The sequence below is a fragment of the Lipotes vexillifer genome, unplaced genomic scaffold (genome assembly GCF_000442215.2).
Source record: "Lipotes vexillifer unplaced genomic scaffold, Lipotes_vexillifer_v1.1 scaffold440, whole genome shotgun sequence".
Lineage (NCBI taxonomy): Eukaryota > Metazoa > Chordata > Mammalia > Artiodactyla > Lipotidae > Lipotes > Lipotes vexillifer.
In genome coordinates, this window is record NW_006778543.1 from 3663053 (window position 1) to 3690955 (window position 27903).

Consider the following 27903-nt stretch of genomic DNA (forward strand, 5'->3'; position numbering starts at 1 on the left):
CCCCCCCCCCCCCCCGCAATCAAGAATAATCTATACACACATTCCTGGAATTGAACACAGCTACAGATGGGTTGATAATCCAATGGACTGATGAATCTAAACGTATTTTCATTCATGGTGGGTGGAGCTAAATAAAGAAGGATAAAGTGTGCATTGAACTGTATCATGAATTTCTCAAACTTCTTACTTTGGTTTCTCAGGAACTGCGGAGCAGCACGTAGCGGCCCGTCGAACTTGGGGAGCTGGCAGTGCGACTGAGCTAGTCCAGGGGATCTTCACAGAGAAGGCAGTCGGGGTCTTGGTCGGCTAGAGGTTCCATCTGAATGGTGAGTGAGTGCACAGGAAAGCTATTGCTGAGGGCTTTCGCAATTTCTCTCCGAACCACCTGGCTGTCCCGGCTGGCTGCTGTTGATAAAGAACCACAGTGAGATTGGCACTCATTTGTACACACAGGGGCGACGTCTCATCTCCAGCTTTTGTCTTTGACCTGGTGGGGTGGGGCACAGGCAGTGCACTCAGAAGGAGCCATGATGGCTCTGACAATCAGCTGCATTCACACAGACAAGACAGGGGACATCCTAGTGCTGCAAAGCACCCCGTCACTATGGGAACTCTTCTCGCCCACAGCCTCTCTGGAGTCTGGCGCTCCTAGGAGCTGAGTATGAAAGTGGAGATAAGCCATGAAAAAGCCAAGTCAAAACTATTATTTCTTATACAGCCCCGCTCACCAGTTCCCTGGGTTCTCTGGGTTGCCACCCTTATAGCTAATCAGAATTTATATCAAGGATAGTGACAAGAGCCAGGAAGCATTTAGAGCAGCAGACCTCACTGCCATCTTTTCTCTTGTCCCAAAAGGTATCAGGAGGCTGTAAAGTTCCCTCCGTAGTAACCTGATTGTTTACTAGATTCTTCCATTTGCAGTGAAATATTGGTGTAGTAGAGGCTGTAAATTCCCTGCAGCCAGATCCATGCTTCTCAGCAAAGCTGAGGATGTCTGAGAAAGCACAGTCCTCAAAATGACTCTTCTGTTCCCTGCCTCTAAGTAACTTCATGAGTTATTTCTTAGCAGCCTAATATGTCATCCTTAGCCTGAGCTGTCTCCCGAGGCAGTGCCCATTTTCTCAGCCCTAGGATGTACCATGAACAAAATCACCTTCTACTTGAAAAAGTCGTTTTTGGGATAAACCCCAAATCCTAAGAGTTATCTCACATGGTTACAGAATTTCTAACCATTCAGTAAAGGAACCACCATTAATTCTGACTAGAATATCTTTTAACTTTTGAGAACCTTAAGGATGGGACCATCTTTCTCTCTTTGGTGATAGGCAAAGCATCTTACACACCAGAGATACTCAATGAAGATTTCTTCTTAAATTCTTCCTCTTATTTAACTGATAGGACATCAAGTCAAACAGAGTTTAAGGCCTTGAAGTTTGGGTGGCATTTTAACCTTTTGCTCTACTCTCTAACCCTCTGCAGTTGGCCTCCAGGGTTGTCATAAGTATCACTGTTGCCATGACGACGCTGGCAAGGGGGTCGATTTTCAAAGGCCCTTGGTCACACAAAACACTTTACAGTTGTTTTGGCAGGGGCAACAGACACTAAGGGCTCCTCTACCAAAAGGAGGGAAACTACGGACTTTACAGGACAAGGACTGAGTTTCGTCCAGGGTGTTTACAAAACTCACTGACCTGCAGTAACGTGAGCTGAGAGAATCACTTGGTTCATTGTTAGCGACCAGACGTGCAAGCTGTGCACAGACACCACCCCATCCACCGCTAAAATGAGCTCCTTCACACCACTGTAACTCAGGTTCTTTGGCACACCTGCCAAGACGACAGAGTGGGCGGCTGTTGTTATTTCACTAAATACAGCTCAGTGCAATGGCCAATCGAGGACGCAAAGTCCTTAGTAAAATATTAATTTGCCCTCTCCATTTATGGTTTCTTATTTCAAATATTTACAAAGCAGATTCACCTGACTATTTCAGAGGTTTTACCGTCAGTCACAGGTTCACAAAGAATATTTGCAGATTTTACTAGGCAGTCATCAACAACAGTCATCACCCTTCATTTTCAGAGTATATGGTTTACCCGGTTATCTTTGAAATTACCTGGAAAGCAAAAGGAAGTCACATGGGATTTGGTATCAAATTATCGCGGGTTGGCATCTGACTACAGCTATTGTGAATTTCCCCAACTCTTGGAACTTGTCTAATCCTTAGAACATTTTTAGTAAAATAGGGATGATAAGAACAATATGTAGTTAACAGAGTCCTTTGGGGACTCTGAAAATATCTCAGAAGATATCTGTCCTTTGAAAACTCTACTGCTATACAAGTGTTAGTTATCCAACAGGTCACTTAGTGAACGGTGTTAATAGGGGATCCTAATGTTGAAATACCATCTCATTATTTATTTTAGGTATCTTAGGGTGTAATATTAGGGCCACAGAATGTAGTAGTTTGACTTTCATCCTTGTTTCTAAAGGAACAGTGTGGGACACACAGGAAGGTGGGAAGTCTGGCAGCCAATCAGCTATTCTTTGGGGCTGAAGGAACTGGGGTGTCTCTAGCCTCAAGATGAGAAGGCTAAGGGAAGTAGGATCACTGTTTTCAAACACTGCAAGGATTGTCACATAGAAGATGACAGGATATGAAAGTGTAAGGGCCTGAGTCAATGGTTGGTTAAAATCATAGAAGACATCGGTTTGATATAAGAATTTTAAAAAGAATCAACTCAACTAGTACAAACGTGGTAAAGCCATTTGATGCAATAGGTAAATCCTTGTCAACTAAAGTTGATCCAAAGAGGATGCCATAGAAGAGATTTCTAAGGATGAACACTTTTTAGCTTCCACTTCAATCGTATACATACATCACAAACACCTGGTGTGTTTGTGAAAAATAAATATGCCTTGGCTCCATTAAAATGCTCCTGAAGAAAATTTCTGTGGATGAGGCTCTGAAATCTATGTGCTTTCATGGTGGTTCTTGACCTTGGATGCACATTAGTGTCACGGGGGATTTTAGAAATCCTGATGATTTCTAAAATGATCAGGAAATTTAGAAATTTCTAAAATGATTTGTTGGGTTACACCCAAGACCAATTAAGTCAGATTCTCTGGCGATAAGACCCAGCATCAGTATTTGCTTAGCTCATTTGGTGATTCAAGGTAGAGGACCATTACACTAATATTTACCAGCGACTGGGCAGCTCTACCTTGCAGTGGTTCTCAAGCTTGGCTGCATGTTGAAAACCATCAAAGCCAGCCCCTATTAAATCAAAATCTCTGGGTCTAGGGCCTGGGTATAAGTATTTATTAAAACCTTCCAGATGACTGTAATGAGAAGCTAGTAGAGAACCACATACTTAAAAGGAATAGGGAATCCTTAACTCTCCTTTTTCAGGATTTAAGAACCTTGCTCATGGGGATTTCCTCCTTGAGGCTATAATTTAAAATTCACTACAGTTTGAGTTTAGTTTAGTCCCACTTCATATTTCATAGACCTTGTCAACATGGTTTTTTACTCTGTGAGCTGCACAAAGCTCAGGGTACTAGAAACAAAGAAGTTCTTGTCTCAGATTAGCCATAGAATATACATGGAGTCATGGGTGAAAATGTTACATCATCATAATAATAACACCTTTATTGAGAAGCTGCATGTCAAGGTTTGTGTTGAGCACTTTATTTATAGCGATTATTTTATTTAATAGTCATAAGAACTTTAAGAGCTAGTTAATGAGTGTTACAACTCCTGTTTGACTGGAGAAGAAAGTGGGAGTCAGAGAGGTTAAGAAGAATTGCTAAGGCCACATAGGTAAGTGGGATGTCAGATTCTAAGGTACGTGCTCTGCATGTGGAGTGTCATGCAAATGCTAGACTCCACGTACTGTAACCCAAAGTTGACTATTATGCCCAATGTGTCATCTCTGGAGAGTTTCATTTGACCCTTTGAAGACCTGCTGTCATTCATCTAGGACCCTTGAGATGAAGTAATGATCCCACTACCTCTTTTCCTCTTGCCTCCTTTATCACTTGACTTTTATGGAGAATGCAAGTCCACTGTTACTTATTTTACTCTATGAAATAATATTGACAAGCAAAAGGATATGTTCCCATTGGCCTCAATGTTTCATCACACCTTAGAAAGCTTTTTCTTTCTGGGGGAGAGCCTGCAAAAATATTAATGCATCCAGGAAAATACCCAGATTCGTTTTCAAAAAAATAATTACCCAGGCTAATAAGTGTATGAAAAATCACTCAGTATACTTCATAATTAAAGACTAGTGTATGGAATCAATAAGATAATATTCACCTATCAGATTAGAAGAGAATCAACAGTTTGACAGTACCCAGTGATGGTGATGATGTGAGGAAATGAACACTCTCATATGCTGTTGGTAAGAAAGAAATTGATATGGTATCTTTGGTAGAAAGGGCAATATCTATCAAATTTTAAAATGCACATAACTTCTGAAACAGCAATACACTTCTGGGAATTATTAGATTATTATCTAGGAATATTATTATCTAGGAATAATTAGATATACAAGTGCTAAAAATATAATTGCAGCATTATTAGTAATGTCTGTCTAATAAGCAGGTATTAAGATATGTGCTTACAGTAGAATAGAATACTTTGTATCCACGAAAAAGAATGAGGTGTATCTATGTATGTACTAATATGGAAAGATCTCCAGCTGAAAAAAGTAAGCTGCAGAACAAAATATGTATGTAATCCTAGTTTGTGTAAAAAAGACACATGCACTATACACACACACACACACACACACACACACACACATATACACACATGTATATATGTATATTACGTGTACATATATGTGTAACTGCATAGATATTTTTGGAAAGATATATGTCAACTTATTAGTAGGTGTTACTCCTGAATAATGGGACTGAGAATTCAAAGGTAGAAAAATGGAGAGACTTTTTCTTATCATTTTATACCTTTCCATCTTTTTTTTTTTAATTTTACCAAGTACATGTATTATTTTATGCTAACCTAATTTGAAAACCTAATTTAAAAATTAAGCATCTTCCAGATAGGAGTTACCTGCCAGTTTCAATAATTAGTTACATTTTTGCTTAAATAAAAAAAAGATAATCATGAGAGAAGGTCTGTACTGAGAGATAAAGTGGAATATAGTCATCTCACATTGTACACACATTTGTCTTTTCTCCACCTTCAAGTCAGTAAGTTCCGTAACTGCAGTAACAGCTGCAGCTCAGTGCTTGGCCCTCAGAAAAGGAAATGGATGCATCTGTGACTTGACAAACCAAATATTATCCCCTTCTGAGTGAGGACATTCACTTGTTACTCAGTGATGTTTGACTCCGTTTTCTGTTTCACTGTGGCCAATCAACATTATCACCTACCAACGATTATCATGCCCTCTGAGAACAAGACCTTTAAACGTGTACTGGGTAGTGAATGCTAAGCTAGGGAAGGGTGAGCTGTCGTGAAGGCAGCTGTACTCTACAGCTTTTATATAGATAGACTGTGTCTACCTTCGGTCAAAATGTGCTGGACAGGAAAGAGAAGCTCAGCCGATGTATGGCTATTTTTGATCATCTGAATGTTTGATAAGATGCAAACCTCTGGTTGTGATTGAATTTTCTAAGCGCTGCTCCCAGTGCCCTCATGGAAGAACCCTTTCAGGGGTATGAAGAGACTAGTCCAGTGGTTCTCAAAGTACGGGCCTCCACCCAGCAGCGGCAACGTCTTGTTAAAATTCAGATTCTCAGGCCTCACCCCAGGCCTACTGTCTCAGGAACTGTTGGGTGGGCCCAGCAGTTGTGTTTTAACAGACCCTTCAAGTGGTTCTGATGCCACTGTCTGAGAACTGCTGGCCTAGTCTAATGAGCATTTAGGCAAGTCCTTCATAGTAGCTATAATGCTGCCTGAGGGATAGATTTATTCAATATTTCTTAGGTATTTGCCTTTTTATTTATGTATTCCCATTTGAATAAAACTCATAATTTTTTTCACAAAAATTTCTTGTAAGTTTACATTTTCCCTATAACGCAGATTCACAGTGAGCATGCCTTGAGGCCGTTCCCTTTTGTGATTATAAGGAAGAGAAAACACGGATGCTGGGAATAATAAGAAAATCATTCCTACCTTCCATGAGTAACATGGAGACGTCCTTTAAGATAGTGATGGTGCTGGCCAGAACCAGGATGGAAAAGACAAATGTGCAGATCGGGTCAGCCATTTTATAGTCTGGCTAGAAAAGATGGGGATTTCAGTTAATTGAATCCAGGCCTCCCATGCGGAAAGTCTGATTGATAAAAATCAGTAAACCTTCACGCTTCCTTCCCTCCCTGTCACCCATTCACCCTCCTGACACTGAACCCCAACTCAGAGGCAAGACTTCTGAAGACTCAGTCCTTCTTTTAAGCTTTCAACTCTCAGTGACTCAAGAAAGGGAGACCATAGGGCATATGCTCTCCCCACAATTTAAGAAGTAAAAAGAGAGATATCCTTGAGTGCTCTCTCAAAAGGCCTGATTTAACTTCTCTCAAATTAATGGAAGTACAGAGAATGTGATGAAAACATGCACACATTTGTACAACCTTCAATGACTTTTCAGTCTTAATTATGATGAAAAGAAAGGATATCATTTGTTCAGAGGTTGCATGTAACCAAGGTATAGCCAGAGCTTGGTCTTGGCAGACGGGGTTAGTTTACTTCTTTCCCTCTTAAATATGACACATACTCAAGGCAGGCATCTTTGATACAGTCCAAAGAATATGTACTGAGGCCTCATTCTCGTGCTCTCTCACCACTGGAGCCCTTGGCCTCAGGGTAAAACACCTGCTATTCTGCCCTTGATGAAGTCCTGTGCCACAGAAAAATTTGTGCCTCATTACTTCTAAGAAACCTGGCAAGAATAACCTTGGTAAGAGTACTCTCAAGCTTCACTCACCCTACAATTTTGAACGATTTGGTCTTAAACTTAAAGCTTTTAGTGAGGATCTGCTCAATTGAATTCAGACATGTCTTTGTAATTTTTATTTACATGTTTTCATTTTCCACTAAAAATAATAGAGTCCTTGCTAACTGGGCAGTCGTGATGCGAACAGACAGAGCTATACGCTCCCCTCCTCCATTAACCCCTTACCTCCACGCTTACCCAACTCTGTTGGTTCTTGGTATTACCAAATAGAGATTTGTAGTGAATATTTGTTTGGGGTCAGAGGCCCACTCAGGATCTATTCCAAGTTTCAATTGACACCCTGACTTTTTGGAAATAAGTTACCTGTCTCCCATGGTGGGAGAGTCAGTCAGGTGCTCTACCCTCCCCAGCCAAACAGCAGATACAAGACCCAACCTGTGTCAGTTGGGCTCCATCTCCCAGAAATACGAATCTTCAGCGGAGTGACAAGAACAGGAAAAAAATTAGTTGAGTCTCATTCATTTCATCATGGTGCCTAGGACAGAAGTTGGATGGTTTCTGAAATCTAGATACCAAAAGTTGCTCTTTATTCTACCTTGATTTCTGTAGAGGAGTACATCCAATAAATTTCAGCCAATGAGTCTACTTTTTGCTTAAGTGAGCTACAGATCTTTTCTGTTGATTACAACCCAAGAACCCTAAGTTATTCATGGTTCCATTGCAATCCATCTTAACCACAGAACAGAAGGAACTACTTTCTTGAAAGATGGGCAGCACTACAGTTAAAGACATAGCTCTTAGGAATTTGGAAAGTCTAAGGTCTCAAGCTTTGAAAGTTTCTTTGTTTAAACCTTGTAAAGTACTTTGTGTAGGCAAACCGGCTGTCCACCCTCATTTAAGTTAATAATGTAGGGTCAGCTTCTGTACCACCTAATCTATAAAATCACTAAGACAGTGAGTAAACTCAAACATACTCACCTTAAAGTAGATAATAAGTGCACTGGTTGACACACTGATGCTCTGAAATAGATCTCCAAGGGCATGTACAAAAGCAGCTCTGACACTGGCATTAGCTTGCACTTCTTTGTGATTGTGGCCAGGGTGTCTCTGGTGCAAAATCACACTTAGTCTGGAAGAAAAAACAGTGTCCTTGGCCCACGAGATTAACCCTTAAAAATCTATGCAGCACAATGGGGGAGTTGACGACAGCATGTATTACCCAAAATGACAAAGAGTTGAAACATTAATGCTTTATAGTGGACTATTTTGAACTAATTTTGAACACAAGGGTATCATGGAATTTAAAAAATTTCACACAAGGATAGACAATGAAGATTCACCTCAGTTTTCTTTTCCATCTAATTAATGCTACTCTGTTTCATTTTAAAACTGGAAACCATCACCTCTTAGGTAAATGCCAAGTATTTGACAATGAGGAGGGGAAATATCATTTATTGAGGGTCTACTGAATGTCAGACACTGAGCTAGGCTTAAAGCTGAGCTTTGGTGGGAGCTTAATTAAATGTGCTGGTTTCAAATGCAAAAAAGCAGCAGAAAACAATAAAACAAAATAAGTAGGGAATTTCATCAAAGTTGGATTTTTTAATCTTTTATTTTACTTAATTTTGTTCATTTCCATGAGAATTGGAAATTGGAATAATTCCCTAATGGCCAATGATGAGAGTACTGTGCTTATGTATATGCAGCTATTTATCAAGAGACTGAAATATATTAATGTATTATAATGTATATAAATGTTATATGTATATATAACGTATTGCAAAATTTAACAGCTCCAATCCAAGTCAAAGAGACTAATAGTGGGCCCTATAAATTATGTACCTGATTCTATTATCCACAACTTTAGGAGTAATATCTCTTATGTTTTGCCTAGAAACGTTTTCTGTGCATTTTGGAACAAAGGTTTAAAAAAATAATTTTTCAGTACCATGTATCCCAATCTATTTGTGGGTAAAGTGTTAAATCTCAGGTCATCATCACAAAGCGGAGAGACTGCTATCCACCATGATGTGAACATTACATAATTTACAGTTTTTAGATTGTCAGTGTTTGGGCAGAAATTCACCCTCAATTAGGAGTTACCATTTAAAGTTCTTCAGACAACCTAACATGCCTAACATGCCTAGCATACATGGCAGACCTAGAAAGAAGTTAATAGACTTTCTTTCTAGGTCTGCCATGTATGCTCATCACATTGTTACTCACTCTTTTACTCATTTTGTATTAAAAAAAAAAAACTTAGGAATTCTTATATGCCAGGCACTATTAAATGCTTGGGGCATAAGGGTGAAAATAGACGTAGTCCCTCCCCCATTGTAGCTTTAAGTATGATGGAGATGGCAGAGATTTTAGAAAGACACACATAAACGGAAAATTCTAATTATACTAAGTCTATCAAGAACTGGTGCTACAGATAGTACAACAGGGGACTCTGATTTAGTTAGACAAGGCAATTGAGTTGGATTTGAAAGGTTATACTAGAGTTAAATAGGCTAGTTAAATAGGCTAGGAAATGTTGCAGTCAGAGAAAAACTTAGCCTTAAGGCGCTGTCAGTAATCTTCATCCGAGAATCCCTTAGCAACTTCTGTTAGAACTTTCTACCTTGATTTTGGGCTCCCAAGGAATAGATTTATTCCCAAATTATGGTTCTGATATCTCTGTGGTCAGACAATACAGCATCTAGCAGAACTTGAAACCTGTAATCCCAGTTCTGGGAGTAAACATTTTAGTCACTCAGTATCCTTATCCATAAATAACTGCCTGCTTGCACAGGGAAGTCAATGCTTTCCAATTCCCTGGTCTTTGTAAGCATGAAAAGCACATGCAGTATTAGGGTCGAAGTTCGAAAGCAGTTGTAGTAAAAAGAAAATTTGGATGGTATCTATTTAGAAAGTCACACTCGATCATCAAGGTGCCAGATTTCTGTGGTAGTTAACTGGGTGCATTCTTCATCTTTACGCAGCATACACACAGCCTATGTGACATATGACTCGGGAAATTATTAACATTTTCATTGTTCCTGCTGCCCTGGGGACATATTGTTCTTCTTATGCAAAGATGATGATATTGACTCCCAGTCAGCAGGGCATGTGGTCTGGCTTATTTGACTCCTAGTAGTGATAGATTTGCATTGATCTTGCCATACTTTTTCTCCCAGGGCCAACATGAAACACATTTTCAAGTTAACTGGGTAGAAATAGTGGATCTAGTCAGTGACCGCAGATCAGATACCACGCTTCTAATGGTTTAGCTTAGAGATTTTGAGCAAATGGGTCCCGAACTAAGGGATGAGGAACCGAGGCAGGTACAAGCTAAGGACGTGAAAGTGCCTGGAGGAACTTATTCAAAGTACACACGCTCAGACTACCCTCTAATTCCAGGGATTCCTTTGTGCCCGCTCTCAGAAAACAAAAACAAAAAAACGCTGTTTAAAATGCCATTCTTCGTCACTGTCTTCTTCCATTCGTGAACCTACCTCATTGAATGTATCATGTTACATTGCAAGATAGACAGGTGATACATAGACGGTTTTCTATTGCTGCTGTAACAAATTACCACAAAGTCTTTGTGGCTTAGAACAACGTATATTTATTATCTTACAGTTCTGGAAGTCAGAAGTCTAAAATGAGTGTGCAGGACTGCATTCCTTCTGGAGGCTCTGGGAGAGAATTCATTTTCTTACCTTTTCCAGCTTCTAGAGGTCACTTACATCTTCAAAGTCTGCAATGCAGCGTCTTCTCTCCCCTCTGACCTCATACTTCCCTCTTATAAGGGACTTTTGTGGTTACATTGGGCCTGTCTGGATAATTCAGGATAGTCTCCCCTTCTCAAGATCCATCCTTAACCACATTTGCAAAGTTCCTCTTACCATTAAGTTGGCATATTCAGAGGTTCCAAGGATTCGAATGTGGAAATCTTTGAGGGGCCATTATTGTGACTACCACAGATGATAGGTAGGTAGGTGGATGGATGGATAGATGGATGGATGGATGGGTGGATAGATAGATAGATAGATAGATAGATAGATAGAGTTTTAAGTAAGGTTGCCCAAAATCAGACTATCAAATAGGAAAGATCGAATCAACCAAAAAGGATCAAAGCCCTGGCTTCAGCTCCGCATTGTCATGAGCAATCAAATAGTTCATTTGGGAAGACCAGACCAGTATGGCAATGATCACATGTCCAGCAGGGCATGATCACATTTCCTCTAAGAATGATTTAAGACTGCCTGGATGAGAGAATGGACCAAGAGATGGAAGCTAAAGAGAGAGTTTAGCTAGCACAGCTTAAGAGTTTTCATGCAATCATAATGATGCAAAGATAAGATAGACTACTTTTGAGAGAAATAAGTTCCCTATTATTCTGTTAAAATATATGAAACTAATGGCCACTTTATGGGGATATTGCAAAAGAGAATTCAAAAGTAGAAAGGGGACTGAAGTAAATAAAATTTATGATCTCTTCCAACCCAGGTCGGTAGGAACTCATAATGTGTTCATGTAACAAAAAGAATAGGAGTAAGTCACATCCCACATGGAACCATCAATTTGTGTGAGAGAGTAGAGTGGCTAGAAGCTCAATTCTGGGTTTGGTGGGTCTGTTTTCAAATCCTGCTCTGCACTGCCTCATTGGCAGTTTATTTAACCTCACTGAGCTTCAATTTCCTAACCTGTATGGTATGAGTGTTGTGAACATTGAGCTTGATAATGTAAATAGATCAGAAGATCTCAGCGCAGTCTCTGACACATAGGAAGCATTCAAAATGGTAGCTATTAGAAGCCAATATTAAAACACACTGTAACTTAAACTAGCACAACCAGCCCTATTTTCAGTCTTAGAGCCATTTGAACACTCTGTCAGGTCTCTACCATCCTCACAAGTGGAGGAATTAAAAAGAAACAATAACAACAACAACAAACCCACAAATCTATGTCCAGACAAGCTTCACGGGCAGTGTGTGGGGTGACTTACATAATGTTCGCTGCCACCGCACAGCTCGAAACAGTGATCATCACGGTCGCCTGGATCTGGTAATTGGAGTACAGCAGGCGTTCACACGCTAGGTACACCAACACACCAGTCACCACCCAGACACATAGGATGGACAGCAGGGCACCAAGGATCTCTAGGAATTCAAGCACACAGACACACATACACAAAGAATTTGTGAATCACCTTAACCTCCCCAAGAGTCATAAGATATTAATGCTCCATTCCCCCCCCCAAAAAAGAGAGGCTTCACACTAGCTCACTCGGTGATTCGCAAAGCAAAAGTGTGGATGGATTTTAGCACTAAGATGAGACACTTTAATGTTGTATTCATAAAACGCCAGTGTCTGAGTTCATTATGCTCCATATTACTAAGTAATTTTCAGCAAATTTTTAAAGCATATTAATGGCTGCCTACCCTTGCTGTTTTCCTGAGGGATTTTAATTTAAACAGGTGCTAAAATGATTGAAACTTATTAGGAGATGAAATAATGGGACACAAAGAGTAGAATGTGTTTAGAAACTCTTAATTTTGCCATAAAACATTTACAACTTGCCAGCACTGTAAAATTGTAAAAAGGGAATCCTTCAGAGACTTAATGAAAATGAGTTTCATATGCCAACCCAACATATTATAAACACAGAGGCAAACTCCAAGGTATATCAACACTCTAACTGCATTTTACAAACAAGAGTAAGGAAAAGACGTGTCAGAATGGAGACATTTACATGAACATTTAAAGATAAGATAGTGTTCAAGCTTCCCTCGAAGTGAAGTATGTTTGCTCACTTAGAAGTTCCTTACACCTCGCCTTGCTCTTTCACTCAATCTTGTAAATAGGTTCTAAAAGCCTACAAGGCTCTAGAAATATTCTGTGAGTCAGTGGTCAGGCACGTCATAATTCCGACGTTCCCCCTTTTAAAGCAGAGCAATGTAACATATTATTTCCCAGACTTCAGTCATTTACATACACTTCCATGAATTTTACCATATTCACACGCCCCCTGTCTCATGGGCCACTTAACACTCCACTTTTTTTTTATTGAGGTGTGGCTGATTTACAATGTTATGTAAATTTCAGGTGTATTAGATAGTGATTCAAAATTTTTAAAGGTTATATTCCATTTATAGTTATTATAAATTATTGCTTAGATTCCCTGTGTTGTACAATATATCCTTGTAGCTTATTTATTTTATATATAATAGCTTGTAGCTCTTAATCCCCTCCCCCTATCTTGCCCCTCCCCGCTTCCCTCTCCCCACTGGTAACCTCCAGTTTGCTCTCTCCATCTGTGAGTCTGCTTCTGTTTTGTTATATTTACTGGTTTGTTGTCATTTTTAGATTCCACATATAAGTGATATCACATAGTATTTGTCTTTCTCTGCCTGACTTATTTCACTTAGCATAATGCCCTCCAAGTCCATCCGTGTTGTTGCAAATGGCAAAATTTCATTCTTGTTATGGCTGAGTAGGATTCCATTGTATGTGTATGTATACGTATGTATATATGTGTATATATATACTACACCTTTATCCCCTCAGCTCTTGGTTACTTCCATATCTTGGAAATTGTAAATGATGTTGCTATGAGCATTGGGGTGAATGTATTACCATTATCTTTACATAAACTCACTTTTTGTACTTAGCTTATTCCTCAACAGAGTTATCCATGAAGTTACATGTTTGATGTAAACAAACATGTGCTAGTTGATCTGTGCTAGTTGATTTTCACCTATATGTCTATGGAGGTGCTGCCTGATATGGTAGCCATCAATCACATGTGGCTATATTTAAATTTAAAATAAGTAAAATTAAAAATCCAGTTCTTCAGTAGAACTATAGCCACATCTAAAGTGCTCCAGGACCACATTGTATTATCTATTATACAGTATTTCCCTTGAAGCAGAGAAGCCCTATTGAACAGCCCTGGTCTTCTATAGTGTCAGTGCTCACGGACTTCCATCACCAGGATGAGAAAGTTCAAGCAGCAATCTAAATTCTGAGTCTTCCCTGTGCTAACAAAGCAGCTTTGACCAATGGCGTCATACAGGGTAAAATACGTGTAAAAATTTATGCAGAAAAATGATGGGTACTCAGCCAAAGGTACATGTTTTCCAAGTGTAGCCCTATGCGGGGACTGAAAAGCATCTTAAATCACATTGTCACCAAGTCTTCTTATTGATGTTTATTGCCTCACCCCTCCCTCTCTCTCTCTCTCTCAGTGTTAAAGGAAAGGCAATCCAAAACACCTGTGCTGATAAGTTGTTTGACATGAAATTAGAACTTCCTATCATTCTAAACTTGAAACCGCAATCTTGGCACCTTTCGGTGAAGGCTGGCTGTGTTAGCATGTTGCCCAAAGCTCTGCCCTCAGATCTCCACATTGATTTTCTCAACTGGTGTGAAAATATGCAATTGTAGCTCTTTGTACACATGATTTGTACATTCGGCCAGTAGCTCCTCCAACTGATATAAGGAGTAATCCAGAGGCGGAGAAGTGGAGTGACAGTATGTGTTGGAGAGAAGGGGTGGATTGTAAAAATGAGCCAAAGTAAAAGCTTCCCAGGTAGTAAACACTCATCATACCTGGGCCCATTCCTAGACAAGAGCAAGCTATCACTCGTCAAAGAACCAGATCTAAGAAAGAGGAAAAATAAACTTTCATTTCCTCTTCTTCCTCCTCCTCCTCCTTTTCTTGTTGTTGTTGATGTGGCTGATTGAACAAGATATCCAGCTGAGCCATTCGCTGAATGGCTAAATGCGGTGTGAGCAGGAAAGTCCATATTCTCTCCCCAGCCCCCCTATAAGAAGTTCTTCAATCTCTCCAGCTCTCTTTGCTTTACTCTGCAAAATGGTAGAAGCTTCACCCCACGCTCTCTCCCAGATGCCGAGTCATTTAATGAATAGTATCATGGCTGTTACCGCACACTGAGATTCTTGGACTGGGGTGTTTGCTAAAGTGACGTATGTGTTCCTGTTGTCCCATTGGAGTAGAGGTAGCGCCATTAATCTGGCTGTTAGCGGAATTAGCATTGAGAACACACATTACCACGTACACATCTATTTCACCCTGTGAATCAGAGATGTGCCTCTAAGGGATTTTCAAACAAGGCTTTGCAGTGTCCCTTCCGTTTTTATCCTCGGTTTGACTCTGCAGCATTACTCTGTGTCAATGCTCAATTGATGAACTGTACCTGCTCGGTGCCATCCAAATGTTAGCCGCTTGGACGGGGGGTTTCGATGACAGCCCCAAGGAGAAGAGACTGAGCAGGAAACTGGTCAGGTCAGTTAAGAGATAGGCAGCGTCTGTGATGACAGCAAGACTCCCAGCAATGTGTCCACCTAGGGGATGCAGAGTAGGATATGGGGTTAGGGCCCCAGAGTGCAACTAGATCATATACATACTAACCGCAGTTGGTGAAAATGCCACAGACTCACAGAACTGAAGACGAGAAAGGGTCTTCACTTTGATTTAATCCACCTCTTTTCCCCAATTTGACAAGTAAAGAAACCAAGATCCAGAGAGTGGGTAGGATTTGAACACGTAGAAGTGAATTGCACAAGAGAGGCCATTCCTGGGATAAAGTGTGGGGAACATTTGAAGGACATCCCAGTTAGACTGGGGCAAGAGGATTCCAAAGAAATAGAGAAAGAGGAGGCAGGAGAGGTGCAGGCCAGCTTGAAAGGGTCTCCAGACTGAGGACCTGGACTTTGGTCTGTAAACCAAATGACACAATCTGGCCCACTGATGCGCTGTTATTTGACTTGTAATTTTACCACAGTCTTTACCACTTCCTTCTGCTCCGCTACTTTATGTTATCCACCTGGTTTTGAGATCGCTGTTATGAATAGTGGGGAGGAGTAAGGAGAAAGGGCAGGTACCTTCCAATGAGATTCTTTGTTAAAACTCTCTGTTTTATATTGGAGTAGAGTTGATTTACAATCTTGCGTTAGCTTCAGGTGTTCAGCTAAGTGATTTAGTTGTACATATACATATATCTATTCTTTTTCAGATTCTTCTTCCATATAGGTTATTGCAGAATACTGAGTAGCATTCCCTGTGTTATACAGTAGGCCCTGGTTAATTATCTATTTTATATATAGTAGTGTGTATATGTTACATATAGTAGTGTGTATATGTTAACCCCATACTCCTAGTTTATCCCACCCCGTTTCCCCTTGGTAACCATAAATTTATTTTCTATGTCTGTGAGTCTGTTTCTGTTTAGTAAATAAGTTCATTTGTTTCATTTTTTTAGATTCCACATATAAGCAATATCATATGATATTTGTCTTTCTCTGTCTGACTTACTTCACTTAGTATGATCATCTTGAATGTACCAACAGTCCAATAAAGCACAGGAAGAGAACCCAAGCCATAGGACACCTGCCTTGTTTTTCTCTCCATCTGGTGTGTTCCCTGTACTTCTGTCTAGTTCTCCTTTGTGCAAAGACCTCCAACCTCTAAAATAGAAGTCAAAGGGACAACCTTATCTTTTCCTTCTCGAACAGGGCTGTTGTTTGAGTGCAATAACCTTTATTGTTGTTACTGCATCTTCCCAGCAAAGAGCTTCCGCTGACTGATTAGTCCTCCCAGAAGCTGTTTATTGCCTTGTGTGCAACAAAGTGATGGAGACTGTCAGTCATCAGCCCCTCCATCATCAGACTCACCTTGTCTCAACTAATGATTTTAAAAAATTGCATAGAAGGCTCATAACTGCAATAAGCCCCAGAGATCGCTGGCTCTAGCTATAGTTAATAATCTGGTTTGTCAAAGTTTAATGGTCTGAAGCAAAGTAGTCTTCAAGCTTGTTTCTGAGCTGTCAGGGCAAAAATCAGAATGATTCATTAGCCAAAAAGCAACATTTTGCTAACAAATCAGCTGTCCTTCCAATTATCCTCTAATGTTGCTCTGTCTGCCAAACTTGGGCCTGATAATAAAGCTGTGTTAATAATGCATTATTTCTTGCCCAGGGAATGACTGCATGCAGATAAGCAGCATGCCGCAATCTTAGCAATGAATGATGGTGATGAATGACGGTGTGCTGGGCTAAAATTGTAGCTTAAGTCAAGGAAATGAAATCTTACAGGGGCTCTTCAACAGGCTCAGCTGAGTCAGGAGGTAACTGGGAAAGAAAAAGGGCTTTTGCTTTGGAAGGAGCATGTGTATATGGAGACCCGGGAACTGAGAAGCATTCTGCAGCCATCCAAGCTGCTTATAAGAACAATCCAGAAAACTGTGGGGAATCATGCTGACTCCTATGGAGTAAACTGTTTGTAAGAGGTAGTCTGTGACTGAATTTGCATTTGCTTCTGAAAGCATGGGGTACTATCGACAGTTAATTCAATCATCCAGCCAGGATGTATTGAGACCTTACTGTGCACATCACAGGGATAGGGTATACAAAAATAAACAAAATTAAACAAAGCACAGTTCCTCTCTTCAGTGATCCCATTGTCTAACACTCACTGTATAGAAAACAGGCATCATGGGCTAGGGGATCAGAAAGCCACTCTCACTGCGAGCCCTGAAGAACTTTCCACAGGAGGGAGGGGCAAGAATTAGCTAGAAAGGAAGAGTTTCTCAGAAAGAGATAAGAGCAAGAGCAAAAACAGAGAGAAGTAAAAGAACGGGGCACCTTTGTGGAAAAGTAGGAAGTGTGGTGTGTTGGAGAAATAACGGGAAATGAGACTGGAAAGGTGGCTTGGGGACCCTTGTGTACGGTGTCACACGTAATGCTAAAGGATTTGAATGTTATCCTGTGGGACAAAGGGATCTTTTTGTGATTTTGAGGCAAGGTTGTGACGTGTTCAGATCTGTATTTAGGCTTTTCCTTCTAAGAATACAGATTTCTTGTCCTATTGCTGACCTAAGAACTCAAAATCTTTCCAGGTAAGGTTGATACGTAGTAACTCCTGGACTGCATTCAAGCCCCTCCATCTGAAAGGCCCTTCTCATCTCCCTCTTAGTCACCTCTCCATTCCTACTCATCCTTCAAGGCTTTGCTCAGCTCCCATATCCTGCAGGAGGACCTCCCAAATTCCCAAAAGTCATCTGAGAATACTACCTGCTTTCTCTGACATGGTCAAAAATGGTTTTAGGAAGGAGGTGAGTTGTGGGTTGGGGTCTTGAATGATGGTTAGGGTTTTGGTGACTATGGAGAATGAGAGGGTTTTCCATGTAAATCAAAAGGCATAAGCAAAAGTTACAGAGACCTTAAGGTGCAATGATTATTTTGCATAGAATGAATAAATAGCTGAAACAGAAGAAGAGCCATATAGGGAAGTAATAAAAGAAAAAGATTGATAGTCAGTTTGGCAGGCAAATGGTGGAATAACTTGAAAGCCAAAGTACGAATTTTTCATTTTGTGCAGGATGCCAGAGTTTTCCAATATATTGATCTCTCTTCACTTGGTGCAGCTGCGTAGGGCCTACCGCAGAGAGGGCCCCTGAACCAGCCTCTTTCTGCTACAAGAATACTTGTCAGTTTGCCGCTGTGCTCAGTAAAATTTCCTATGCTTCACGTGATAGGGAAAAGGTTGTGAAGGACTGAAATGGCAAAGGTGAGCCACTGAAGAATTTTGAAAACAGAATTAACATGATGAGAGCAATGTTTTAGGAGAATTAGCTCAACATCAATACAGCTCAATTTCCAAATGATTTTCTGTCAGTATCCACTTAATTCCTTTACTGACAACATCACTTTCTTCTGACCCTAGGGCCAGATTTGAACTCATAGACTAATTACTAGGAGTGAGAAGGAAAGGAGATTGACTTGCTCACTCCAAGCGAATAGCTTCCCATTTGCCCTCTAGAAATCTTAGAAACAAATTGACAGGGCAAACGGAAAGGTACGAGGAGAAAACTGAGTTTTGTGAATGGGAGGCCATCTCATTTCAGAACATTAATTAGATATCAGCTGGGGAGAATACGCGTCTATTCTCAGCATCCACATGATTTCCGGGAAAAGCAAGAGAACAAAGTTGTGCAGAAAACAAGCCAGTTCATACATCCTGCTGAGCTGTGTTTGCATGGGGTTGTGCCAGTACTTTATTTGGAAGGCTGTGAATGTCCAGAGCATCAGCTTTTCAAATCATGTTTCAAATGGATTTTGTTTTTCAGATTTTCCATTTCGTTGATCTCTTACGTGAGCAGTTGAAAATTGTCCATAGTCTCGTGACTTTCAATAATAAAAAAAGAATGCCCCAGGCTTCCCTGGTGGCTCAGTGGTTGAGAGTCCGCCTGCCGATGCAGGGGACGCGGGTTCGTGCCCCGGTCCGGGAAGATCCCACATGCCGAGAAGCCTGCGCGTCCGGAGCCTGTTGCTCCTCAACGGGAGAGGCCACAACAGTGAGAGGCCCGCGTACCGAAAAAAAAAAAAAAAAAGAATGCCCCTCTAATATAGATATCAATGGATTTCCAGAGGGAGTTTTCCAGATTGGAGCTGCTGAAAGTAAATTCTTTGCAGCTCTATCAAGCTATTAAGTCATTCATTCAAAAGACTCACCCTGGCTCTAGAAATTGTGTGGTATCAATTTTTTTTTAAAATTTTAACTGGAAGGTTATTTACCAACTCTGGATTCATCTTGGACCGGATTGGGTCTAAGCTCTCTTCCAGTTTTCAAAAGCTATGAAAGTATACGTGTATAGGTCAGAAGAGTCCACAACTTGAAGAAACTCATTCTAATTGCTTGCTATTATAGTGTTAAAAAAGAAAAACAGCTTAACAGATCCTCCTCCGCTCTCAGACTGTTATTAACTTAGCACTCTTTTGGGGGTAATACAGAGAAAATGAAGCCAAAATATTGGTAACAGAGTGTAACAAGTTATAGTGGTAAGAGTGGTAGTAGCCTATGGTACTATATAGGTAGCTTATAGTGTTCTTGTTAATGTTTTGGTAAAAAGAATTATAACTAAGATACCACAGCATACCAAAACCTTTAGATTAAGTTTATAGCTGTACATAGCTTTATTATTAATAAAAAGAAAGGATACAAATATGTTAAATAAGGATATAACTTAAGATATTAAAATATGCGATAAAACTACAACTCTGAGGAAAGAAAGAGGAAGTAAAAATATTTTTAAAGCCAAAATTATGAATTAGAAAACAGAAGGAAAATTAAAATAATAATATATTCAATAAAAAATATATATATCAATAAAATAAAGTTTTATCAAGGAAAAGAAGTAAAAATATACAAACAATATTAAAATGAGAAAGGAGCTGGAATAAATAAGAGAATACCAATATAAGACTATCATGTTCCATTGTATGATAATAAATCTGACAATTTCAGTGAGATGAATGACTTGGGAGATTTATAAATAACCAAAATTTACTCAAGAAGTAGAAATTTTGAGTATGTCCATAAATGAGGAAGAAGCTAAAATATATGACAAAAATTATCTCCAAGAATGTCTCTGAAGTCAGACAATTTATCAGGGAGTTCGTAAAAAGAAAGAATAATTACAATGTCATATAAACTGTTTTAGCTTTTTTATAGAGTTGGCCAAAAAGTTCCTTCTGGATTTTCCTTAACATCTTATGGAAAAACCTGAATGAACTTTTTGGCCAACCCAGTATATAAAAAGGAAATTATTAAAACGAAACTTTGCATTTTAACATGCATAACTCAGATTCAAAAACCGAGAAAAATTGCTGCAAAACAGAAAACTGTGGTTAAATTTCAATGATGAAAAAAATTACAACGATTTTTCAATGTAAAAATCCTAACAAAAAACATTAGTGACTCAGATTGAGCAATGCCTTGAAAGAATGGTCCACCAAGGTCTAGTCACCACAGTGAGAGCCTAAGCACATGAGCTCTGGAATTCAGACTGCCTGCTCACTGATAGGTATGTTGTTAAAGTCGAGTACTTTACTCTTTGTGCTTCAGGTTCATGGTCTGTAAAGTGCAATCTGTAATAGGGCCTACCTCTCAGGAATTTCATCAGGATTAAGTAAGGTGATACGTAGAAAGCCCTCATCACAGTTCCCAGCACATAGTAAGCGTTAAACAAATAATTAGCTGTTGTCATCATAATACCAGAAATGCATCATGATCTCTTAATATAATACACATCAACAATGGGTAAAAAAGTTTTAAAACAGAATGAATTTAAAAGATAAGGTTTTTGATAAAAGTCAACACTCATCCTTGATTATCCGTTAACCATTAAAAAAATAGGACAAGGAGAATACTTCATTAACATAATAAAAATACTTAACCCCTCAGGAAACATTTCACTTAACAGCTAAATAGTTGAACATATGATTTGATTTTGCATATTATTTAACATGATAAAAATATGAAACATACAGAAGAGACATAACTATTGAAAGCAAGGAGAAATATAATTTCTTTGAACAAGAGAGGATTATCTCCTAGGAGGAGAGATGAGAGAGGAACAAGTAAAATTAACTTGAGATACATTTAGAATGACAGTAGTTCAGATACACTGTTGAGTACAAAATGAATATACAAAATGAAAACTTTCCAAAATCCAAAAAGTAACCATTTAGAAAGCAGGACATGAGAAAAGGAAGACCCCACTCACCTCTGGAAAGAATAAACCAAACACACAAACTAACTATAAATAACTCTAGCAAGAAGTAGGTTGTCCTTGTGTTAAAACAAGCAAACTAAAAACATAAAACCTTAACTTGATGAGAGATGTAGAATATCTGGATAAATGGAGAAACATACTGTATTCCTGGAGGGAAAAACTGAGTATTTTAAGAAGATTTGTGTTCCCAAATTAATTTATATACCAATAAAATCAAAATTAGATTTTGGAGGAAACTGAACAAAATTATTCTCATGTTTAATTAGAGTAATAAACAGGAATGAACAGCCTTTACCTTTTTTCTGTTAAACAAAGGATAATGAGGAAACAACAACAGATATTATAACATGTAAATCTACATTAAATATGTTACTACTGACAGAGATCAGCAGCACAGATAAAACACCTTAGAACCTAACTCTTATTTATAAAAATTTGATAAATGATAAAAGTCATATGGAGAAAAATCAATGGAGGAAATAATTATTCCATAAATGATGTGTAAATCTTTGTTAGCTCTTTAGAAAGAGAATTTTCAATGCTAAGAGCATAGATAATTTCACACTGATTTAAAATTAAATGCAAAATATTGAACAACAGAATGATATTTATCTTCTCAGTAGATAGGAAAGGCTTACTAAGCACTAAAATAGTGAGTCATAAAAGAAATCAGCTCAAAATGAAATGTTTGATACAATTAGCTCTATAAAATTTGAAACTTCTCTAAGTCAAACCAAAAATTAAACAAAAACTAAAAAGTAAACAACAAACTTGAATAGTACTTATAACAGATATAACAAAAGTTTAGTAACTATATAAAGAGCTCCCAGAGGGGTTCCCTGGGTTCCCTGGTGGCGCAGTGGTTGAGAGTCCGCCTGCCGATGCAGGGGACACGGGTTCGTGCCCCGGTCCGGGAAGATCCCACATGCCGCAGAGGGGCTGGGCCCGTGAGCCATGGCCGCTGAGCCTGCGCGTCCGGAGCCCGTGCTCCGCAACGGGAAAAGCCACGGCAGTGAGAGGCCAGCGTACCGCAAAAAAAAAAAAAAAAAAAAAAAAAAAAAAAAAAAAAAAAAAGAGCTCCCAGAGATCAATATAAAGAATTACAAATTATCTGAAAAAACAAGTGAGCCACAGATATTAAGAGACCAATAGGAAATGCATTAACAAAAGGAAATACAGATCGTTAATAAACATGCAAATAATATTAATAGTAACAAAGGAATGCATATTAAAATAAAGCATGTTCATCTATACATTAGCAAAGATTTTTTTTTTTTTAACATCTTTATTGGGGTATAATTGCTTTACAATGGTGTGTTAGTTTCTGCTTTATAACAGAGTGAGTCAGTTATACATATATATATGTTCCCATATCTCTTCCCTCTTTGTCTCCCTCCCTCCCACCCTCCCTATCCCACCCCTCCAGACAGCCACAAAGAACCGAGCCGGTTTCCCTGTGCCATGCGGCTGCTTCCCACTGGCTATCTACCTTACGTTTGTTAGTATATATATGTCCATGTCTCTCTCTCGCCCTAACACACCTCACCCTTCCCCCTCCCCATATCCTCAAGTCTGTTCTCCAGTAGGTCTCTGTCTTTATTCCTGTTTTACCCCTAGGTTCTTCATAACATTTTTTTTTCTTAAATTCCATATATATGTGTTAGCATACGGTATTTGTCCTTCTCTTTCTGACTTACTTCACTCCGTATGACAGACTCTAGATCTATCCACCTCATTACAAATAGCTCAATTTCGTTTCTTTTTATGGCTGAGTAATATTCCATTGTATATATGTGCCACATCTTCTTTATCCATTCATCCGACGACGGGCACTTAGGTTGTTTCCATCTCCGGGCTATTGTAAATAGAGCTGCAATGAACATTTTGGTACATGACTCTTTCTGAATTCTGGTTTCCTCAGGGTATATACCTAGTAGTGGGATTGCTGGGTCATATGGTAGTTCTATTTGTAGTTTTTTAAGGAACCTCCATACTGTTCTCCATAGTGGCTGAACCAATTCACATTCCCACCAGCAGTGCAAGAGTGTTCCCTTTTCTCCACACCCTCTCCAGCATTTATTGTTTCTAGATTTTTTGATGATGGCCATTCTGACTGGTGTGAGATGATATCTCATTGTAGTTTTGATTTGCATTTCTCTAATGATTAATGATGTTGAGCATTCTTTCATGTGTTTGTTGGCAGTCTGTATATCTTCTTTGGAGAAATGTCTATTTAGGTCTTCTGCCCATTTTTGGATTGGGTTGTTTATTTTTTTGTTATTGAGCTGCATGAGCTGCCTGTAAATTTTAGAGATTAATCCTTTGTCAGTTGATTCATTTGCAAATATTTTCTCCCATTCTGAGGGCTGTCTTTTGGTCTTGTTTATGGTTTCCTTTGCTGTGCAAAAGCTTTGAAGTTTCATTAGGTCCCATTTGTTTATTTTTGTTTTTATCTCCATTACTCTAGGAGATGGGTCAAGAAGGATCTTGCTGTGATTTATGTCATAGAGTGTTCTGCCTATGTTTTCCTCTAAGAGTTTGATAGTTTCTGGCCTTACATTTAGGTCTTTAATCCATTTTGAGCTTATTTTTGTGTATGGTGTTAGGGAGTGATCTAATCTCATACTTTTACATGTACCTATCCAATTTTCCCAGCACCACTTATTGAAGAGGCTGTCCTTTCTCCACTGTATATTCCTGCCACCTTTATCAAAGATAAGGTGACCATATGTGCATGGGTTTATCTCTGGGCTTTCTATCCTATTCCATTGATCTATCTTTCTGTTTTTGTGCCAGTACCATACTGTCTTGATTACTGTAGCTTTGTAGTATAGTCTGAAGTCAGGCAGCCTGATTCCTCCAGCTCCATTTTTTGTTCTCAAGATTGCTTTGGCTATTCGGGGTCTTTTGTGTTTCCATACAAATTGTGAAATTTTTTGTTCTAGTTCTGTGAAAAATGCCAGTGGTAGTTTGATAGGGATTGCATTGAATCTATAGATTGCTTTGGGAAGTAGAGTCATTTTCACAATGTTGATTCTTCCAATCCAAGAACATGGTATATCTCTCCATCTGTTTGTATCATCTTTAATTTCTTTCATCAGTGTCTTATAATTTTCTGCATACAGGTCTTTTGTCTCCTTAGGTAGGTTTATTCCTAGATATTTTATTCTTTTTGTTGCAATGGTAAATGGGAGTGTTTTCTTGATTTCACTTTCAGATTTTTCATCATTAGTATATAGGAATGCCAGAGATTTCTGTGCATTAATTTTGTATCCTGCTACTTTACCAAATTCATTGATTAGCTCTAGTAGTTTTCTGGTAGCATCTTTAGGATTCTCTATGTATAGTATCATGTCATCTGCAAACAGTGACAGCTTTACTTCTTCTTTTCCGATTTGGATTCCTTTTATTTCCTTTTCTTCTCTGATTGCTGTGGCTAAAACTTCCAAAACTATGTTGAATAAGAGTGGTGAGAGTGGGCAACCTTGTCTTGTTCCTGACCTTAGTGGAAATGCTTTCAGTTTTTCGCCATTGAGGATGATGTTGGCTGTGGGCTTGTCATATACGGCCTTTATTATATTGAGGAAAGTTCCCTCTACACCTACTTTCTGCAGGGTTTTTATCATAAATGGGTGTTGAATTTTGTCAAAAGCTTTCTCTGCATCTATTGAGATGATCATATGGTTTTTCTCCTTCAATTTGTTAATATGGTTAATCACATTGATAGATTTGCGTATATTGAAGAATCCTTGCATTCCTGGAATAAACCCCACTTGATCATGGTGTATGATCCTTTTAATGTGCTGTTGGATTCTGTTTGCTAGTATTTTGTTGAGGATTTTTGCATCTATGTTCATCAGTGATATTGGCCTGTAGTTTTCTTTCTTTGTGACATCCTTGTCTGGTTTTGGTATCAAGGTGATGGTGGCCTCGTAGAATGAGTTTGGGAGTGTTCCTCCCTCTGCTATATTTTGGAAGAGTTTGAGAAGGATAGGTGTTAGCTCTTCTCTAAATGTTTGATAGAATTCGCCTGTGAAGCCATCTGGTCCTGGGCTTTTGTTTGTTGGAAGATTTTTAATCACAGTTTCAATTTCAGTGTTTGTGATTGGTCTGTTCATATTTTCTATTTCTTCCTGATTCAGTCTTGGCAGTTTGTGCATTTCTAAGAATTTGTCCATTTCTTCCAGATTGTCCATTTTATTGGCATAGAGTTGCTTGTAGTAATCCCTCATGATTTTTTTTATTTCTGCAGTGTCAGTTGTTACTTCTCCTGTTTCATTTCTGATTCTGTTGATTTGAGTCTTCTCCCTTTTTTTCTTGATGAGTCTGGTTAATGGTTTATCTATTTTGTTTATCTTCTCAAAGAACCAGCTTTTAGTTTTATTGATCTTTGCTATTGTTTCCTTCATTTCTTTTTCATTTATTTCTGATCTGATTTTTATGATTTCTTTCCTTCTGCTAACTCTGGGGTTTTTTTGTTCTTCTTTCTCTAATTGCTTGAGGTGCAAGGTTAGGTTGTTTATTCGAGGTGTTTCCTGCTTCTTAAGGTGGGCTTGTATTGCTATAAACTTCCCTCTTAGAACTGCTTTTGCTGCATCCCATAGGTTTTGGGTCGTTGTATCTCCATTGTCATTTGTTTCTAGGTATTTTTTAATTTCCTCTTTGATTTCTTCAGTGATCACTTCGTTATTAAGTAGTGTATTGTTTAGCCTCCATGTGTTTGTATTTTTTACAGCTCTTTTGCTCATGCAAATAATATTAATAGTAACAAAGGAATGCATATTAAAATAAAGCATGTTCATCTGTACATTAGCAAAGATTTTTGAAAGATTAAAATAAATTCTGGGAAAGATTTGGAGAGAGAATCATTCTCACGTAGAGCTGGCAGACATAGGAATTGTTTCAAGCTTTCTGGATAGCAGTTTGGCAATGTGCATAAAGAAGTAAAAAAAAATATTCATGGGCTTCCCTGGTGGCGCGGTGGTTGAGAGTCCGCCTGCCGATGCAGGGGACACGGGTTCGTGCCCCGGTCCGGGAAGATCCCACATGCCGCGGAGCGGCTGGGCCCGTGAGCCATGGCCACTGGGCCTGCGCGTCCAGAGCCTGTGCTCCGCAACGGGAGAGGCCACAACAGTGAGAGGCCCGCGTACTGCAAAAAAAAAAAAAAAAAATATTCATGTCCTTCAACTAGTTATTTCCACTTTTAGGAATCTCTTTGAAGGAATTATCCAGAAAAGCAAGCAGAGTTTTATTCCAGATTTTTCATTGCAGCATTGTCCGTAAGCAGGAAAAAACTCCCTAAATTTCTAACAATAGAGAGATGGTTATGTAAATCACAGTAGAGCATATTATAGAATATTATTCAGGCACAGAAATGTTTTTGAAGAGTATTTGATGGCATGGCCAAAAGCATTGTGTGCTCTCAGTTATGTTAAAAAAATTGTGAGCTATGAATAGAAAATATACTGTAAAAGAATACTCCATAATGTTATTGAAGATTATCACTCAAAAGTAGGATTGTGATTAATTTTATTTTGTTTCCTTCTGTTTTCCAACTTACCTCAAATGAGCATATTGTTACTTTATATTTACAGAAAATATTCAGTCTTTTTTTAAAAGAACTTAGGCAACTCTCCTGTAATGATGCAGGGTTTTGTTTGCTTGTTTAATCAGAGAAGTCTTGAGAAATACTCACCGGTGACCTCTGCAATCATGAAAACTAAGCATGTTCCTGAAGCAGCACAGAGTTTCCACTTGGCATAGACTTGCTCCTTTGCCCTGTTCTCTGTGGCCTTGGAGTTGCTGTGGCAGTGATACATGGCTCCTGACTCTGGCTCCTCTGGCTTCTCTCCAGGACGTTGATCTTTATTCAAGGGTTTCTGCTGGAGTTCCATGCTGAGGATGAATTTGACGGAAGCAAGAAGTGAACATGGTTGCAAATAAACCTCTCCCTGACAGCCCTACCCATATCAGAACTGCTATGAGGACATTTGCTGACTAGCTAGGAACTTATAATTCATGGCTCCTTCTACAAGAAATATCAAATGCAAGGAACCAAGCGAGAACTTTCCTTCTGAATTCTCAACTACAAAGAGTTTTGCTTTTATTTAGGCAAGCTCTTATTCAGTCTATACTACCAGTGATTAAAAGAAAGTAAAGGAAAAGGAGAAAGGAAGCAGATACATTTTGGTGCCTTTCCTTCACAGTCACTTCACTTTGAAAACATTTTGGACACTGCTATAAATTTTAAAAAGGGGCAGTAATGAGGTTATTATTATTAACGAGTAATGTGTGTATGAACCAGCCTGGTGATTCAGACACTCACTGTTGCATGGCAACACTCTCCCTTTCTTCTGCACAGCAACATTGTTAATAGATCATAGCACTTTTTCCTGC

The 27903-nt window shown here is 39.0% G+C and overlaps 1 protein-coding gene across 1 annotated transcript; it reads right to left on the bottom strand.

The window, feature by feature from the left end:
• Positions 1–259: 259 nt before the first annotated feature.
• SLC30A8 (solute carrier family 30 member 8) lies at positions 260–27401 on the bottom strand. The gene is given in 8 exon segments (XM_007451688.1): positions 260–405; positions 1692–1826; positions 6146–6251; positions 7902–8052; positions 11917–12070; positions 15131–15170; positions 15172–15278; positions 27203–27401. Coding segments are annotated over 8 exon segments (1038 nt in total).
• Between the last annotated feature and the right edge of the window lie 502 nt (positions 27402–27903).